Here is a 16,601-nt window from a genome sequence, read left to right as displayed (position 1 = left end):
ACTTATTTCATCATTATTTACAATGACCCAAAACTGAAAACAACCTTAGTATTCAGCAGTAGGGAAAGAGTTAAGGAATTATGGTTCATGTATTACTTTTCATTTATTTTTTTAATAAATATATAGTGTACCTATTAGATATCAGGTTAGATACAGAGCGAACAGTGGCAAATCAATCATATATATAAGTTCTTGCTCTCATAGACAATACAAACTCTGAAAGACAGACATTAAACAAAAAAAGTGAGTATAAAATTACACACCATGCTAAATGCAATGTAAGAAGAAAATGCTATTAGAGAAAGTATAGTCAAATTTATGTTAAACAGTAGACCTCGGTGAGAAAGGATGAGTATGGAACATACTCAACAGTTTCTGTGATGACTCAGAGGCAGGAGAAGGCTTGGCTTGGGGGAAGAATTAAAAGGCCAGTGATTGGGGGGATGGCAAGAGGAAGTGGGAGGAAATGAGCTTGATAAGGTTAATTCACACATTTCCACAAAGGTCCTTCAATAGGGAGCAAGAATTTTATTTTAAATGTGTGAGGAAATCATTTGAGGTTTTTAAACTGCAACCCAATATTTATATTAAAGAATCACTTTGGCTGCTACATCAAAACTGGGCTGGTAGGCAAGAACAGAAACATGGAAAGATGACGATGATACAAGGAAACAGATGCATTTGAGATATATTCTGGAGACAGTATGAATAGATTTAGAGATGGAATAAAGGCAATGTAGATGGGGGAGACAGAGAGGCAGGAATGAAGGGTGACTCTTAGGTTTCTGGTTTTGATAATCAAAAAAATATATGATTCAATAAATGAAATGTCAGCCTAAAAGGAACCATTTTTGCTAGATGGAAGCAGGAGCTCTTAGAAGGGAGCAAATATATTTCCTGGGAACCAGCAAGACAGTGATAGGAGAAATTAAAATAATAGATCCTAAGATAAGGGAGTCAGGGTCTCGTAGTCCATCTGCCTTACAGAGTTAAAACCCTCGAGGTTCTGCATGTTGTTTTATTAACAGAGGCAATTTCCTTAGTCCCTATGCTGACAATATATAAGGGGAAAAAAGAGCATCCTGAGTAAGACTCTTGTACATGGAACAGCGACCCTGCTTAAGACTGGGATGTCCCCCTGACCAGTGTGTCTCAGCTGGTTGAGCATCATCCGGCAAAGTGAAGCATCGCTGGTTCCATTGCCAGTCAGGGCACATGCCTGGGTACTGGGGGCCAGATCCCTGGTTGGGGCAGATGCAAGAGGCAACTGATCAATGTTTCTCACACACGCATCGATGTTCCTCTCCCTCTCTTTCTCCCTCCCTTTCCTCTATATAAAAATAAGTTAAGTCTTAAAAGAGACTGGAATTTCCCTATTCACCCAGATAGGCTAGATTTCCACATGTTTCCACCCTGGTACAGGGCAGGATAAGACATGTTTTTAAAGCTCTCACAACTAATCCAGAGGCATTACTTTCCCTGTACATTCCCTGTCTAAAATGATGTTGAACAAAGGTAGAGACAGCAAGACTTGAAAATAGTCCTCAGGGTCACTGATAACAATGACCAAACCTCACAGTCCTATCAGCATCCCCAGCTCCCCAAATCATGATTTAAAAAAAACTAGGTCTCTAGCCACACTAAGGCTCCTAAAAAGGAAAGGGAGGATGAAACAGGAGCCATTGTTTGACAAGAGAAAAGGATCTGCTCTAGAGAACATGGTGCTAGAAACAAAGGGTCAGACTGAAGAGCCTACGCCAGGGATAAAAACAAGGAGAATCCTACTCTTTTCAGTTTCTACTCTGAAAAACCTAGCCCACAGAGCTAGGAAGAAGCAGCTGAACCAGAAAGCTATAGATGTTACATTCTCTCAACACTAGGTGGCATCAAAGACCATTTCATCCCTTGTTTAAGCCTTTACTGGAAGCAAGGCTATGTATTAGGACTTTTTTAAAAAAATCAGATTTTTAAAAATTGTTTTTCGATTTTTATATTTGTAAAAATAAAAAATATAACCTTCACATGATTTAACTTAGAAGTTCTCTTTGGGCCCTCCCTTGTCATATACTATTCCTTCTCTTACAAATATACTTGGAATTTTATAACAACCTTGTTTTATTTGTGTCCCATACATCTTTGTATCCTTTAGCTGTATTTTTTTTACTGTTGTCTATTTTTTTAAAATAAAAATTGAATCATAATCAAGTGGCAACTTGGTTCCCCACCCCCCAAATATGTTCTGAAGATTCATCTAGGTTTGTTCCACGCAGACAAAGGTCATTTGCTTTATAGTGTTCCATTTTGAGTTGATACCAACATTTATTTGTTCATTTTACTACTGATGAATATTTGGGTTGTTTACAGTGAACAGTCCTACGTTGGGCACTAACTGGTATGTGTTTCCTCATACACATATGCAGGCATTTTAGGTATGAGTATCTATAACTTTACCAGATAAGGAAAAATTGTTTTTCAAGGTAGCTGTACTAATTTATACTCCTATCCGCAATGTAAAATGTTCCCAGTTGTTCTGCATCCTTATTAACATTTGCTATTGTCAGATTTTGAATGTATCAAATGTCGGTTTAATTTACATTTCTCTGATTTATTGAGGTTGACCACCTTTCCATAGTTTACTGGCCAACATGTTTTCTCTTTTGTGAACTACCTAGCAAGCATTTTCCCCATTTTTTCTACTGGATTGCTTGTTTGTTTTCTTGTTAATTTGTAGCAGTTGTTTATATATTCTGGATAATCATTCTTCATCAATTGTAAGTGTAACAAATATTTTTTGCCAAGTTTGTGGCCTGTTCTTTCATTTTCCTTTTAATATCTATTTAAACAGAAATTTTGCATTTTAATGTAATCAAGTTAATTAATCTTTCCCTTTATCAACATTTTTAAGTCTTAAACATCTTCTACTGTGAGATTATATTTTCCTATATTATTGTCTACGTTTCATCATTTTGTCTTTTAGATTTAGGTATGTACACTAACTGGGATTAATTTTTGTGTTTGGTATGAGACAAGATTTCCATTTCATTCACTCTCATAGGATTACCAACTGTCCCAGCACTATTTATTGTAAAGACCATCCTTTCCCCCATCAAAACTTCAACAGCATTTCTGTCATTCACAGGCTTCTATTTACACATAAATCTGCTTTTGGGCTCTCTATTTTATTCCACTGATCAATCCATCTATCCCAGTGCCAATATAAAACTGTCTTAACTACTAGATTTTATAATAACTCTTTATATCTGGTAAGGCAGGTCTCCTCACCTTGTTCTTCTTCTTCAGGAATGTCTTGGCTATTCTTGAATCTTTTCTCCTCCATATAAATTTTAGAATCAGCTTGTCAAGTTCCACAAAAAACCTGTTGGGATTTTTATTGGAATTGCATTGAATCTACATATCAGTTTGGGGAGAATTGACATCTTTACAATACTGAGCCTTTTAATCCATTGCTCTCATCTCTTACTAATTTAGGCTTTTTTCTTCAATGTCTTCAAACATTTTAATAATTTTCTCCAATGATTTTGTAAATGTTTTGTTAAATTTATCCCTAGGTATTTAACATTTTAAATGCTACTGTAAATAGCCACCTTTTAAAAATTATTAATAAAATGAATAAAATAATTATTAGATTCTGATTGTGGCTTATGTACAGAAATGCATAGATTTTAATACTGTTTTTATATCTATTGACCTTGCTAAAATAACTAATTCTAATAATTTATCTGATGAGACTCTGCATTCTTTGAGGATAATATTCTATTCTGTGAAAAATGCATATTTTGTCTCTTCCTTTCCAGTCTTTAATACCTTTCATTTCTTTTCTTGACTCACTGTTCTGCCTAAGATCTTCAGTACTGTACTGAATCTCATTCATTCATTTTTATGTTTGAATCCCCTTTTAAATACTCTCAACCTAAGAGTTACCAGTGCGTGAAAATTCTGCTGTGATGGAGAATCTACTAACTTCCAAAGCAGTTCATCTAATTTTGGAACAGTCTATATGGAAGGACCCAACACCCAGATACACAATTTCGTTTCTATTTCCCTTGTACTGACTAGTGAAAAACTCAGATGTATGTTGGAGCTTTCTCTGCCCCTTGGGAATCCTGAACCCCCAATTTCCTTGACTGCTGAATTTGAAGCCCTTGACACAGCACCTGCAAATTCTTACAGGCTTTTAGCTCTAATTCATTTGTTTAGAGACAATTCATCAATGTAGACGTTATTTTGCCTCTGCCTCACTCCAATGACACACAGTCCTGTCACCAGATTACACACACATGCTTTTTCATCTGGAAATCCAAGAACTGAGCTGCCTCTAATAAAGATGCAGGGTCCTGAGCAACGGGATGTCACATTTTGCAATGCACAGGTTTTAACTGTCTCACTAGCTCCACCTCATTCCCTCTCTTCTCTCTCCCTATCCCCTTCCTCTAAGGAGGTAATTTTTTTTTTTTTTTAACTTTGAACATGCTTTAGGCACCTCAGTAAGTGGCTTTTGAAAAGTGTTCCTTTTAAAAAAAAAATTCAGTGCTTCTTTCTAAGACAAATGCTGGCCAATAAAAAAGTTCCATCTGACAATCCTAGGACGAAAACAATCTCATGGAAATTTCAACCATGGTGGGGTTTCATAAAGATGCTACATACACTCTCCTTTTGGCCTGTGAAATATCTGAAAACAGCTGTCATGTCCTCTGCCTAATGTTCCTTCAGCTGTTCACCCCTATGGTACAGTTTTTCTACAAAACAACTTCCCATTTAGTGCTATTCTTTTTCACAGAGACCTGACCACAAGGCTCTTGGCACAGTTCAAGCTAGGGACATCAACTCTATTCTACATGCTGTGTAACCATCCTAAAGCTAAGCTCCATTAGCTTTATTTACCATATTTTTATAAAACCTTTGCTTTAAAAAATGTTATTAAAAATATGCTTGTTGTAAAAGAAAGTCAAATAATTTAGAAGAAAGAGGAAGTTCCTTATCACATCTCTCCCATATTCTACCTCCCGTCATATGTAACCATTGCTCACAGTTCACAGTATTCTTTCAGACTTTGAAAAATACATTAACACAGTCACGCACAGATATACATTTTTTAAAGGGGGTATTATACTATGTATAGTCCTCTGTGATGTGCTTTCTCCATTGACAGTACAACTTAAAGAGATCTCTCTATGTCAACACATTTATTTTAATGACAGAATTTCATAATGGATAAAAGACATCATTCAGCCATTCTGCTATTTGATAGATACCTGCTTTTCATTTTACTTTCTTTGCTGTTATAAATAATGCTGTAATGAACATCCATGTACAAATGCATATTTGGTTTTCTGCTAGAGTCCCAGAAGTTAAGTCGGATAGTGTAAACATTTAAAACTTGCTTGATACTATAAAATCATCCTTCCAATGCTATGCCATTTAAACTCCTTCTACCTGTGTGCAACAGTATCTGTATCCTCATACCTTTGTCCAAACTTAATATTAACCTTTTACAATATCTGACAGGCCAAAAATAACAGTTAGTTTTAATCTGGTTTTCCCTGATTACTAGATAGAGTTGAGCTTTTTTTCATGTTTGTAGACCATTTGTGTTTCTTCTGTGAATTGCCAATTTTGCTACAGCAATGTTTCTTCCTCACAGGTTTGTAGAAGCTCTTTATATATTATGGAAAATTCTGTCAACCTGTGGTGAATAGCTCCTACCAGATGGCCACTTTTTTATGGAAACATTTGCCATAGAGTCATTTAACATTTAAATATATTTACTATCTTTCAATCTATTCCACTCTGGCTTCTGAATCTTGTGTTTTGCTTAAAAGGCCCTCCTTTCCTCACGGCAATAAAAATATTATTCTGTGATAATAGACACAAATTGGTGTGTTTGCCCTGTGTGTTATTCATCGGCCTCTTTCCTGACAGGGCTGACTGACTCCAGCAGTCACACTTGCCCCACACAGATTCTGCCAGGATTTTGAAACCCCAAAAGAAGCAGAGGCTTCTTGAAAGGGCCCCAAAGCCAGCAGAACAGAGCCTGCTCTGCCTAAGAGTTGACAGTCTACCTCATCTCTTCGTTCTGCCAGGTTCCCCAGTGTCTGCCCAGTTGACAGTTCTGTTGTTTAGCTTAATTTAGTTGAGCTGACTTCTCTGGTTTTTAAATAAAGGACCATAACTGACTTAGCAGTTCGTATCAGTGAGTGGGGTGTAGCTGAGAGACTGATGGGGAAAATGTGGGTGATGTAAACCTTGATTCTTCTGTTCAGATAAAGAGAAAGGAACTGTCGATCAATTTTCATGATAAGAAAGAGCAAGCCACTCAGTTTACAACTGTTACTTCAGTTATTGCTTGTCATCACCTGGAAATGTGTTTCAGCTGGTAAAAACGGGGTGGGAAGGTCCGAAAAAAAGGAGATGAGAATTGTTGAAACTGAGCAACAGGATTACTTCTGACCATATTAGATAACAAAAAAAGAAAAAGCCCAGTTCCAACATCAAAAGCCCATCTCCAGAAACAGCACAAGACTCAGGGCCTTTCTATGACCCACTGCATACTTCGCTGAACCCAATGTTAACATTTCAGAATTTTGCTGGTTGCTGAATGTTAATAACAATGAAATTCACATCTTTCCTGGGTTGAGTGTGTGAAAGATGGGGCCTTAGGTGAAATGATCAAAATGATGCTGAAAGGAAACAGAGATATTGGAGAAGGCCAACTTGTAAAAATCTCTCTACTGTATCTTGCCTTCATGATGAAAACTTCTCCGTGTACCAAGATCTCAATTGCTCATGGATAATGAGTAGTACAAGCATAACCTGATCTAGAGGGCAAAATACATAAACAAGGTAGAAAAGCAAAGAACTAATAGAAGAAACTATAGAAATCCAATAAACTGGATGGATCATCAAAAATCACCAAAAAAGGAGGGGAGAGCATAATTTTTGGATAAAACCAAATTCATAATTATGGTATGGTTAACTAAACTTCTGAGTTAGTGTAACAGCGCAGGAAACTGGCCATGGTTCTAAAGGTGGGCTACACTGGCCAGTGGAAACCTGGACTGAATGCTGGATTCAGCTAGGTATCAATGAAAAGACGGAAAGTCCTTGGCACAAATTAGAGGAGATCAGTGTTACATGGGACCGAGCAGGCTCAACCTTCCTATTGATACCTTCACCATGTCCCTGACAGGATCTACAAGTGCCTTGCTGCAGGGTATACACTGGTAAGGAAAGCACTGGAATCTTTCAGAAGTGCTTTCTTGGCTATCTTTACCACAGGGAGATGCTGGTGGAAAGGACTGGCTTCAAAATGGGATTCCTGATCTTAATGGGGTGGAAGGAGCCTCAGAGGCCACGGTCACCAGGGTTCAAACCTCTCTGGTTGTGGATATTTCATTGTGAACCTCCCAGTAATGAAAATGGGAGGACGCCGGCCCAAGTCATTTGAGGAGGCCTGGCTAGGCTGCCATGCTACAGAAGGGGCCCTTCTCACCCAACTCCCAGGCCTGGTCAGTTTACAGACCCAGAACCCTTCAATGATGGGCAGATGTAAGGAAGAACCCTGCTGCAGCACATCAACATTCATATAACATGAACCATTGTCCTCATCTTCCCCTAAGGATCGGCAGCGATTTACCAGGGTAACTTCACCAGGTAAAGGGAAATACACCATATGGAATCTCGCCTTGCACTAATTCCTGGACAACTAGAATGTTACTATTTTGTGCTAGTAAGAATGGAACTTTTGCAGGCCAGCTGATATAAGTTTCGGCCTGAACTGGCCTCACAGAGAACTATTTTCCCAATGTATGGTTGGAAAGGATATCTATAGCAAGCAGCAGAATACTCACACTGGTCTCTAAACCCTTTGTATAAGGACTATGACAGCAGCAAGAGCAAATGCCAAGTTGCTGGAGCAGTAATCTCTCTTTACCAAAGGATAAGTCCCTAGGTGAGTCACAGAGATTCTAGTTGCTATAGAAGACTTGAGAGTTGCAGAATAATGATGAAATAACACACTTACATGTCCAAGTTTAGTGATAGCATAAAGGGATGCTCAGTAACTACTAGCACTAGCTATTCTGATGCTTCCTATTACTCCCCATGCAAACTACCAAAAAGATTAGCACAAAAGACTGACCATTTTTAAGAGATCAGTGGATTATAACACATGAATCACATGGAGCTGTAGATTTGAAGTTGCTTTTCCAGATGTACCCTCCTTCCTACAGATTAACTTAAATCCTGATCCCTGGAATATCACTATTAATGAGGCAAATGCATGTTTTTTTTCCTTTATGGTGCACAAAGACTACATGAAGCAACTTCCCTTTCTCATAGCAGAAGCAGCCCTAGTGATATCATTGTGACCTTTCTCTGCTGTGATCTGGTTCATTGGGATTTCGTTTCACTGTTTCACAGGACATCACCTCGACAACTATGCTGATGACTACAAGCTGAGAGGGCTTGAAGAGCAGGATGTTATGTATTTTAGATGTACATGCTAGATATAAAAATAAAAATATAGTGGCCTGCTGCCTCCGCCAAGTTTTCTGGAAGTCAAAGGCTTACGCGTATGAGGATATCCCCTAAGGACAAGTTGCTGCTTCCCCCTACCCCAAACCCGGGGGGGAAGGTGTCATGCTTGCTGGGCTATTTTGGATTTTGGAGACAGCATACACCACCTGCTAATATCCTGCTTCGACGCATTTATTGAGCAATCTGAAAAGAGAAGTCTCTCTAACTGATCCAGGCCACAGAGAAACTGGCACTAGTAGAACCTATGGGGCCCTAAGTGTCTGGTGAAGGTTGAGCAGAAGAATCATATTGAAAAACCTTAAGATTTGGGGATAAAACTATGATATTATCAACAAGATCATGTTCCTAGCTTAGCACACTGGACTCTGGTAGTAAATGTAAGTTTGGTGATGGGGCACTACATATCCAAATCCTTCAACTACCCATCATAAATTAATTTTATGTGATTCAATAAGCCATAAATTTGGACATGTCCAGCAAAATTCCACCACCAGCTAAAAGTGATGTGTACGGAACACTTGCTACACACCCACTCCTTTCAACAAACACCTCTGACTCCCCAATGGCATCAACATTTGACTGAGGAAGCAAAATGACCAGGCTAGTGTACAAATGGCTCTGTGAGACATGCTAACCCATTCTGGAGGCAGACTACTATGAGATAATCTGTTTAAGGATGGCTCTAAATGGGTATAAAAAAAGAAGCCATTTCAGTGGATAGAACCTCAAGCAAGGGATCCCACTAACTGTCTCAGATGTCCCTGACTATTTTGGCACCAGGGACCAGTTTCATGGAAGACAATTTTTCCACAGATGGATGGGTGGGGGTGGGGGTGGGCGGGGGGCCAGGGCGGTACATTGAGGAGGGAGACAGGAGGTGGAGCTCAGGCAGTAAAGTGAGCCAAGCTTCCCTCACTTGCTGCTCAACTCCTGCTTACCCGCTGTGTCGCCCAGTTCGTAACAGGCTACAGACCAGTACTGGTATGTGGTCAGAGGGTTGGGGACCCCTCATCTATCTCACTGGTGGTCAGGATCTAAACTAATCCCCGGGTAGTGGACAACTGGAACAAGAAAGATAAGAAATACTTATGTTCCATGTGTATGTTCACCAGAGGGCACTCATTGCTGACAACCCAGGAGATATTGGTTAGCCTTTTCCCTTAATATCTCAGTGCTGGCCCAAAGAGCCTATGAATATAGTGGCCATGCCAACGCAGCAACTGGCTGTCACTACAGTATTTACTGAATTTGCCTACTATGCCTCTAAGAATATCACCTCCATCCAGGGATTTACTGAAATGCCTTATCATGGGATCTCAGTGAATATTACCTTCAAACAAAGATCTCATTTCATAGAAAAAGTATGGCCATGGGGTCACATGCCCCATTACCCAGAAGCAGTTGGTACTACAGACTGTAAAACACTACAGTGTGTCTGTTGGAGACCTAACTGTGGTGTTGAGGCTGGGATGCTATTGTGTGGGATGAGGAAAACATTCTCAATCAATAATGAGCAAAAATGGTGCTGTTTTTTCAATAGCCATAAAAAAGGGTCCAAGTTATTCCATTAACTCTTGCCAAGTAAATAGTACCCTGCTTCACTTCTTGCCTCCCCTCCCATCCATAATCCACACTGTAGCTAGTGACTTTCTCAGGGTGCCAATCTGACATCGCTCTCTGTTCCCCTAAACCCTTCAGTGGTCGAGCAGATGAGTGGTGACCTACCCACCTGATAACTGTCCTTCCTTTCCTCTTTGCTACTAGAGCTCCAATAATCTGGATTGGTCTCAGTTAGCTGTAGTAAGCCTATTTATCCCTGGCTTATGGCTGGTTTAAAAAGAAACATGTGACAAGGGAAGTCTCCAGAAGCTTTTTGGTAAAGTTCTCCTCACTGATAAAAGGAGACACACAGGAAGAAACAGTCATCCTTTATCCACTGGACCTTGTGATACCTCCACGTGGTACCTAGAACTGGGACAGCCATTCTGGTATCAAAGGGGGCCAGTCTGAGAGACAAAGCTGATACACATGGTTGAGATGAAAAATGTGGAGGAGACTGAGAGTTTACCAATACCCAAGTTGATAAATTAGCCAATTCTGGAACTGTCTCTCTGAGTCCTCAAATCCACCCCTCTTTCCCTAATCATAACTATCTTACATTAATCTATCAGCACCTCTGGTATCAAAAACTGTTGCAGCCCCTAACTGTATTTCCTCCACCTATGCTGATCTCCCTGCACACCGTTCTCTATATAGTAGCCAGTCATTTTTCCAAAATATAAACCTGGTTGGTCCATGGTTCTATTTCTTTCACAGTAATCTACAGGACTTACAGTAGACTAAGTCCCTACTTCATTTTTTTCAACAGTTTCATCTCTTACTATTCTCTTGAGTCTCTGCCCTTTGTCTACACATATCCCTTCTTTATTTTCTGAATGTATCCTTCCCTCAACCACCATCACTACTGACAGTTTGCGCCTGCTATTTCCAGTGTCTGGAATGCTTCCCATCCCTCTCCCCCAATGTCTTTGCCTATGGCTAGGTCTCAACGAAAACATCGTTTCTTTAAGGAAGTTCTGACCTGGGATCAGAACTGATGAGCTGGAATCACCAACTGGTAGATTCACAAATATGTTCTGCTTTCTCAAGGGAGTTTTAAAAAGTACGAATCTCAGTTCCCAAGATGAGGTCTTTATTCTGCAGACTGCCACGGTCCTGATTTTCCACATTGAATTAATCTTTGTCTACTTAAGACACTCTGGGATCCCTATTCCAGACTCTGAAAGAGTACCTGTTTATACAGCCTCCTATTATTATGCACCAGTCCTTCTTGTCCTATATTGCTATATGAACTTACAGAGTTATTTTTGTTCTTGCTTATGAACAGGGAGTTTGAGAGTAGAGATTAGATCTGTTTTTGCTTCCCAGCAAATCCCAGGCACCTAGTACGTATTAGATGCTTAATAGCTATTTACTAAACAAAGTAACAAATGAGATGATGAATGGATAGATGGATGGGTAGATAAGGGGGGTGAGGCAAATCTTTCTTCGTTTCCTGTCCATAATCACATTGGGAAGGAGTCAGATGAACTTGGTAAGAATTTTCTCACCTCTTAATCGATTAAAAACCTGTTCTCTCCCCCAAGACCTTAGGTCTGCTCTCCTCCCTGCTGACACGCCAGTCTCAGCAAATAACTCACATTGAATTCCTCTCTGAAGAGCTTATTGTCATCAGCCATTCTCCGGTTAATCTCCTCTTCCAGCTTGTCCACGGGCAGGGGTGGATACTTCCTGTTGGTGCTTGGGGATCTGGCCAGAAGTGGCATGCTCTGTGGTTCTGCAGTGCACAAGGGGGAACATTTGGTCAGGTGCCCAGGGAACCAGCCCTTCTCTGGAGACTAAACTGGGGACTCTATCTCATGGACTGAGACTCCAAGATTTAGGACTGCTCCCTTCAAGTCTTTTTCTTTTTTCTATTAGGATAAGAAATCCCCGAATTTCTTGATTTTCTTCTTTATGAAAGTTCTCCATGCTACTAAAAGGTTCCTTACCCACATCCTCAGTGCGGCCATTGGATAAGCGGAAAGAATTGGAATGGCTCCCAGCTTGCTTGTATTTCTTAAACCTAATGAGAAAATGTTCATAGTGAAAAACTAAGCACAGACGCAGAAGAGACCAATCATTGGCTTTGTATTTCCACTTATCAATTCAGCCTTTCTAAATTTCCTTTATCAAACAAACAGGCTCTTTTAGAGACAAGTCCTGCACATGCTGAGGCAATTCCATTCCGTGGTGCTCCTGCCCACTCCCAGCACACTAGAATCAAAGCCTGGTAATACCAACAATATATTCTAGCTTGTGTGGCTCTGTGCAGCTCCAGTTCCCGAACTCACTGGACATCACAGCCATACCAGGTAAAAAGGGATGAGTGGATAGAACATAGTGTGTGTGTCTGGGGGAGGGGGAAGGCCTAAGCGGGAAGAGGGGTAGGTGGAACTATCCATATCTAAAAAAAATTCTGGTATTTTCCCAGTGCAACCAGGGAAAAGCCCAGAGCTTCAGACTGAGTGGGCAGAGGTCTGGCCCCAAGCCTCCTGCAGAGTGGTGGAGACATATGACAAATTATAGGGGTGTACAAGCTTTGTACACCCCCTCTTTATTCCTCTAGAAGAACAGAAGGAACACACAGAACAGCTTAAGTCAAAGGTAAGGGCAGAGTTAAACCCAATTAGTCAGGACAGTAACTTGAGCAGGAAGAGAACAAATACATTTCCCCCTTCTCTTCCTTGGGTTCCCCTTTCTTGTTTTTGTTCCCTTGGGTAGTATTATCTAAAGGACACTGAATGAGAGTCAGAAAGGGGAACCCTATATAACTCACATGGTTTAGTTCAGCATACCGGGACTTGGGGACAAAGCTCTAATTAGAAATAACGTAGGCCTTCATTAAACATATAATCTCCACCAGGGCACTTTTGGGGTTGCTTCAGTAGGGCTAGATATGAAGATCTTAAACAGCTATCAGTAATAGCACACACTGTAGCTTCTTCCCTCAACCTCCAAGCCACCATCCTGGATTTTAGGTAGAAGTGGAGTTGGGGGCTTGACTTGGACAAGTATAATCAAGGGGGGGATGGCTGGGTCTTGAGGAAAACTATGTAGAACTTTCACACCATTTCTAAGTAGAGTTTTAATCTTAGGATCAATATCACGAGACATTCCCCTATATCCCATTTACTGTCCTTATTCTACTGTCTTCTGAACTGTGTGGGCTTGAGACCCTGAGGTTACTGAAACAGAGTCCACAAGAATGGAGAAGCATTAGCTCACATGCTCACCTTAACATGTAAAGAACTATGATAATGAACACGATCACTAGCAGACAGGACAGGGCCACCATCACTGCAATAATTGGAGTCTTATCTGAAATTGAAAGAACAAAACATGCCATTACTATTGTGTGCAGTTGGGGCTCAAGCTGGCTGCTCAGGGCATGGACAGAGTGACTGAGAGTGAGAGGAAAACACTTCCTACTGCTACCCCATCTCTGACTTATACATTTGTTTTCTGTCTTCCTGCACTTGAATAAAAGCTCTTTGAAGGCAGAGGCTGTGTCTTGCTCATTGCTATGGAGCCTAAAACAGTGCTTAGTACATAAAAAATGAACATCTGAAAGTATAAACACATCCAACCCTGATGGCAATCTGGGTGTGAGGGCCAACAATGTACTCTCTCCCTAGCCTCAATGGACTCCATCTAGAGAAAGGAAAAAGGGCAATTTTCCTATCATAAACCCAAATGGTTTCCTGGCACAAAATATTCCTGATTAAAGCAAGGAGACATTATTAGATCCCAAAACACTATGTACCCAAAATGCTGGGTACCCTTTTCTATCTCTTTCCACAGCCACCTTTTACCAGAACCCCAACTGAAGCAACATCTGGCTGAGAGACATACTAGAAGGCAGGCCCTTGGATTTCTATTCCATAGGGTCTGGCTTCCCTCTCCATCCAATACTTAGCCTTCTTTTTCATGGCAGCTGACCAGGTGATGACTCATCCTCCTCTACTCTCATGCTCCCCCACAAACTACACAACCAGTCTGATTTTGTAACTATCTTCAACATTTTCCATCCTACTAAAAGGGAGGACAAATCCCTCCTGTGTGAAAGTCAACCCTGTCACACATGCTATGGATTATATCCATTATTGTCACATTAAAGACTTGTCTTCTTGACCTCATTTACCCTCCTCCAGTCACCAACAGCCCCAGGCTTCACAGTTAACTTCTCACAACAGGTGTCTTGTAAGATAGTTGTTTTCTCTAATTCTTTACCTCTGGGTACCCCTTATCCTCAGTGCTCCCTTTAAACTGCTCATCAAGGACACCAACGAATAAGATTCCCAAATCCAATGGAAACATTCCCATCCCCATCTGATTCAACCTCTTAGCAGCATTCATTAAAAAAAGTATTAATGGACAAGCAGTTGAATGCCAGGCACTGTTCTAGACCCTGGGAATAGAAAAGCAATCAAGCAGACAAGTAACAGAGAGTCTACATTCTAGAGGACGCGGGGGATACTGTTCGTAAATACGTAAACACATTATTTCAGCTAGGGATAAGTGCTATGAGGAAAAGAACAGTGGGACTGATCCAAGATGGTGGCAGAGTAGGTGGAAGGACACTCACCTCCTCTCAGGATCAAACTGAAATTATAACAAAATTACAGAATAAACCTTAATAACTAACTGAAGACTAGCTGAACAAGAGTCTTATAACCAAGGATTTACAGGAGAAACCACACTGAAACTAGTAGGAAGGGCAAAGATGAGAAAAGGGCAGGCCCTGCATGTGTGTTAGCTGATAATCTAAAGGGATAGTTCAGGGGCAAAGGTCCTCTCTGAGGAGTAAGGGTCTCAACGCCAGAGCTGAAGAGGTGCCCATATATTATTTGGCTATGAAAATCAGCAGGGATTCTGTCTGCCAGGGAGAGAACAAAGGTGTGCCAGAAACACAGGCACACAAAATCTCATTCACGGGCACTCACCCTGGCTCCAGTGGAGGAAAGGCAGCTCAGAGGGTTGTGTAGCTTAGGGGAGAAGATTAAAGGAACAGCTGCCAAGGTTCCTATGCTGAGTCTTTTACCCACACCATTATCAGATGCTGTCTCTCCTGGGTCAAGCACTCCCTTCCATAATGTATCAGCCTAAAGGAATGCACTAGCCTCACTCTTCTGACTCCCTGTGGCCCCGCCATGGCTTCCCCCACATGGCTCAATCTTGGTATGTTTTGGCCTGATAAACTCTGCTGGCCTCACTATGACGACTCCCTGAGACCCTGCTCCACCACAAGAGCCCCCAGGCCTCCAGTGGGTGGTAGCTTGCCTTGGTGTACAGTGAGACTTTTGTTTAGTAGCCTCAGATCCAGCACTGATGCCAAGTTTGAATCTGTATCAACCTGGTGAACGCCACTCACCCCTACCTGGTGACTCATTAAGAACTTACCTCACACAACTTGCCTAACAGACAGCTGGCAGCAGATCTCAGGGTGCCTTGGGCCTTTTGCTGACTTGCCCCCAGACTTGGTGCTGGTGGAAGCCAGACTTGGGACGCAGTTTTGCCTCTTCCCATGCACACCTAGGCCTAGCAGAGGCAACCACAAACTGGGGATGACTTTGTAGTTCCAAATGGGTATTCCAGGTTCAGTCACAGGAAGTGCCTGACATTGACTGCACTGGAGTCCCTCCCAAGAGGTCTCAGAACCAACACACCTGATGGTAGGCTTCAGACCACATCAAAGCACGACCCAATTGGCTGCGCAAGTGGCACACTCAAAGGGAGTTCTTGGCAGGCACCAGATCCTGCAGGGGTGAATTCCATACACAGCTCATCCACTGTGGTTAGGATTGATCCTTCGATCAGCTAGCCTGAGAGTCAACCCCACCCATGGATGTGTGAACAGCAATCAAGACTCAGCTACAACAAGAGGACTCACATAACCCAAACAGGCACATTTCTGGAGCACCTAGCACAAGTGATCAAGGAGACTACACCACTGAGCTCCAAAAGACACCTATATAAAGCCATACCAAGAATGGGGGAGACACAGCACAGAAACAAATACAGAGAGGCAGGCAAAATGGGGAGACAAAAAAGCACGCCCAAATGAAAAGACAGGAGAAATCCTTAGAAGAATAACTAAATGAAATAGAAGCATGCAATCTTCATTACATACAGTTCAAAACAATGATTATAAGGATGCTCAAGGAACTTAGGGGAAGAATAGATGAACTCAGAGAAACTTAAAGAGATAGTAAGCATAAAAAAGGACAGAGAAATAAACAAAAAAAAAAGTCAGAAATGAAGAATGCAGTAGCTGAAATGAAGACTATACTTGATGCAATCACATCAGGTTAGATGAAGCAGAGGACTGAATCAGTGATTTGGAAGACAAGGTAGCAGAAAACAATCAGAGTAACAGAAGAAAAAAAGAGTTTTAAAAAATGAGAACAGTTTAAGGGACTTCTGGGACAACATCAAGTGTAACA

General features: G+C 41.1%; 1 protein-coding gene across 7 annotated transcripts in view; it reads right to left on the bottom strand.

Moving 5' to 3' along the window:
• Positions 1-16,601, bottom strand: part of PTPRA (protein tyrosine phosphatase receptor type A) — a 128,777-nt gene that overhangs the window by 27,953 nt on the left and 84,223 nt on the right. For all 7 annotated transcript variants that reach the window (XM_054573953.1, XM_054573955.1, XM_054573956.1 and 4 more), the window contains 3 exons: positions 13,392-13,476; positions 12,108-12,181; positions 11,757-11,893 (listed from right to left, as the gene is read on the bottom strand). In XM_054573953.1, coding sequence (XP_054429928.1) covers positions 11,757-11,893; positions 12,108-12,181; positions 13,392-13,476 — 296 coding nt within the window. The remainder of the gene's footprint in view (positions 1-11,756; positions 11,894-12,107; positions 12,182-13,391; positions 13,477-16,601) is intronic.

This window comes from Pteronotus mesoamericanus, unplaced genomic scaffold (genome assembly GCF_021234165.1).
Source record: "Pteronotus mesoamericanus isolate MK-2021 breed Mesoamerican mustached bat unplaced genomic scaffold, CSHL_Meso_final contig_25, whole genome shotgun sequence".
NCBI classification, from domain to species: domain Eukaryota; kingdom Metazoa; phylum Chordata; class Mammalia; order Chiroptera; family Mormoopidae; genus Pteronotus; species Pteronotus mesoamericanus.
The sequence above is the reverse complement of the archived record's forward strand: the minus strand, read 5'-3'. Positions and strand labels throughout refer to the sequence as shown.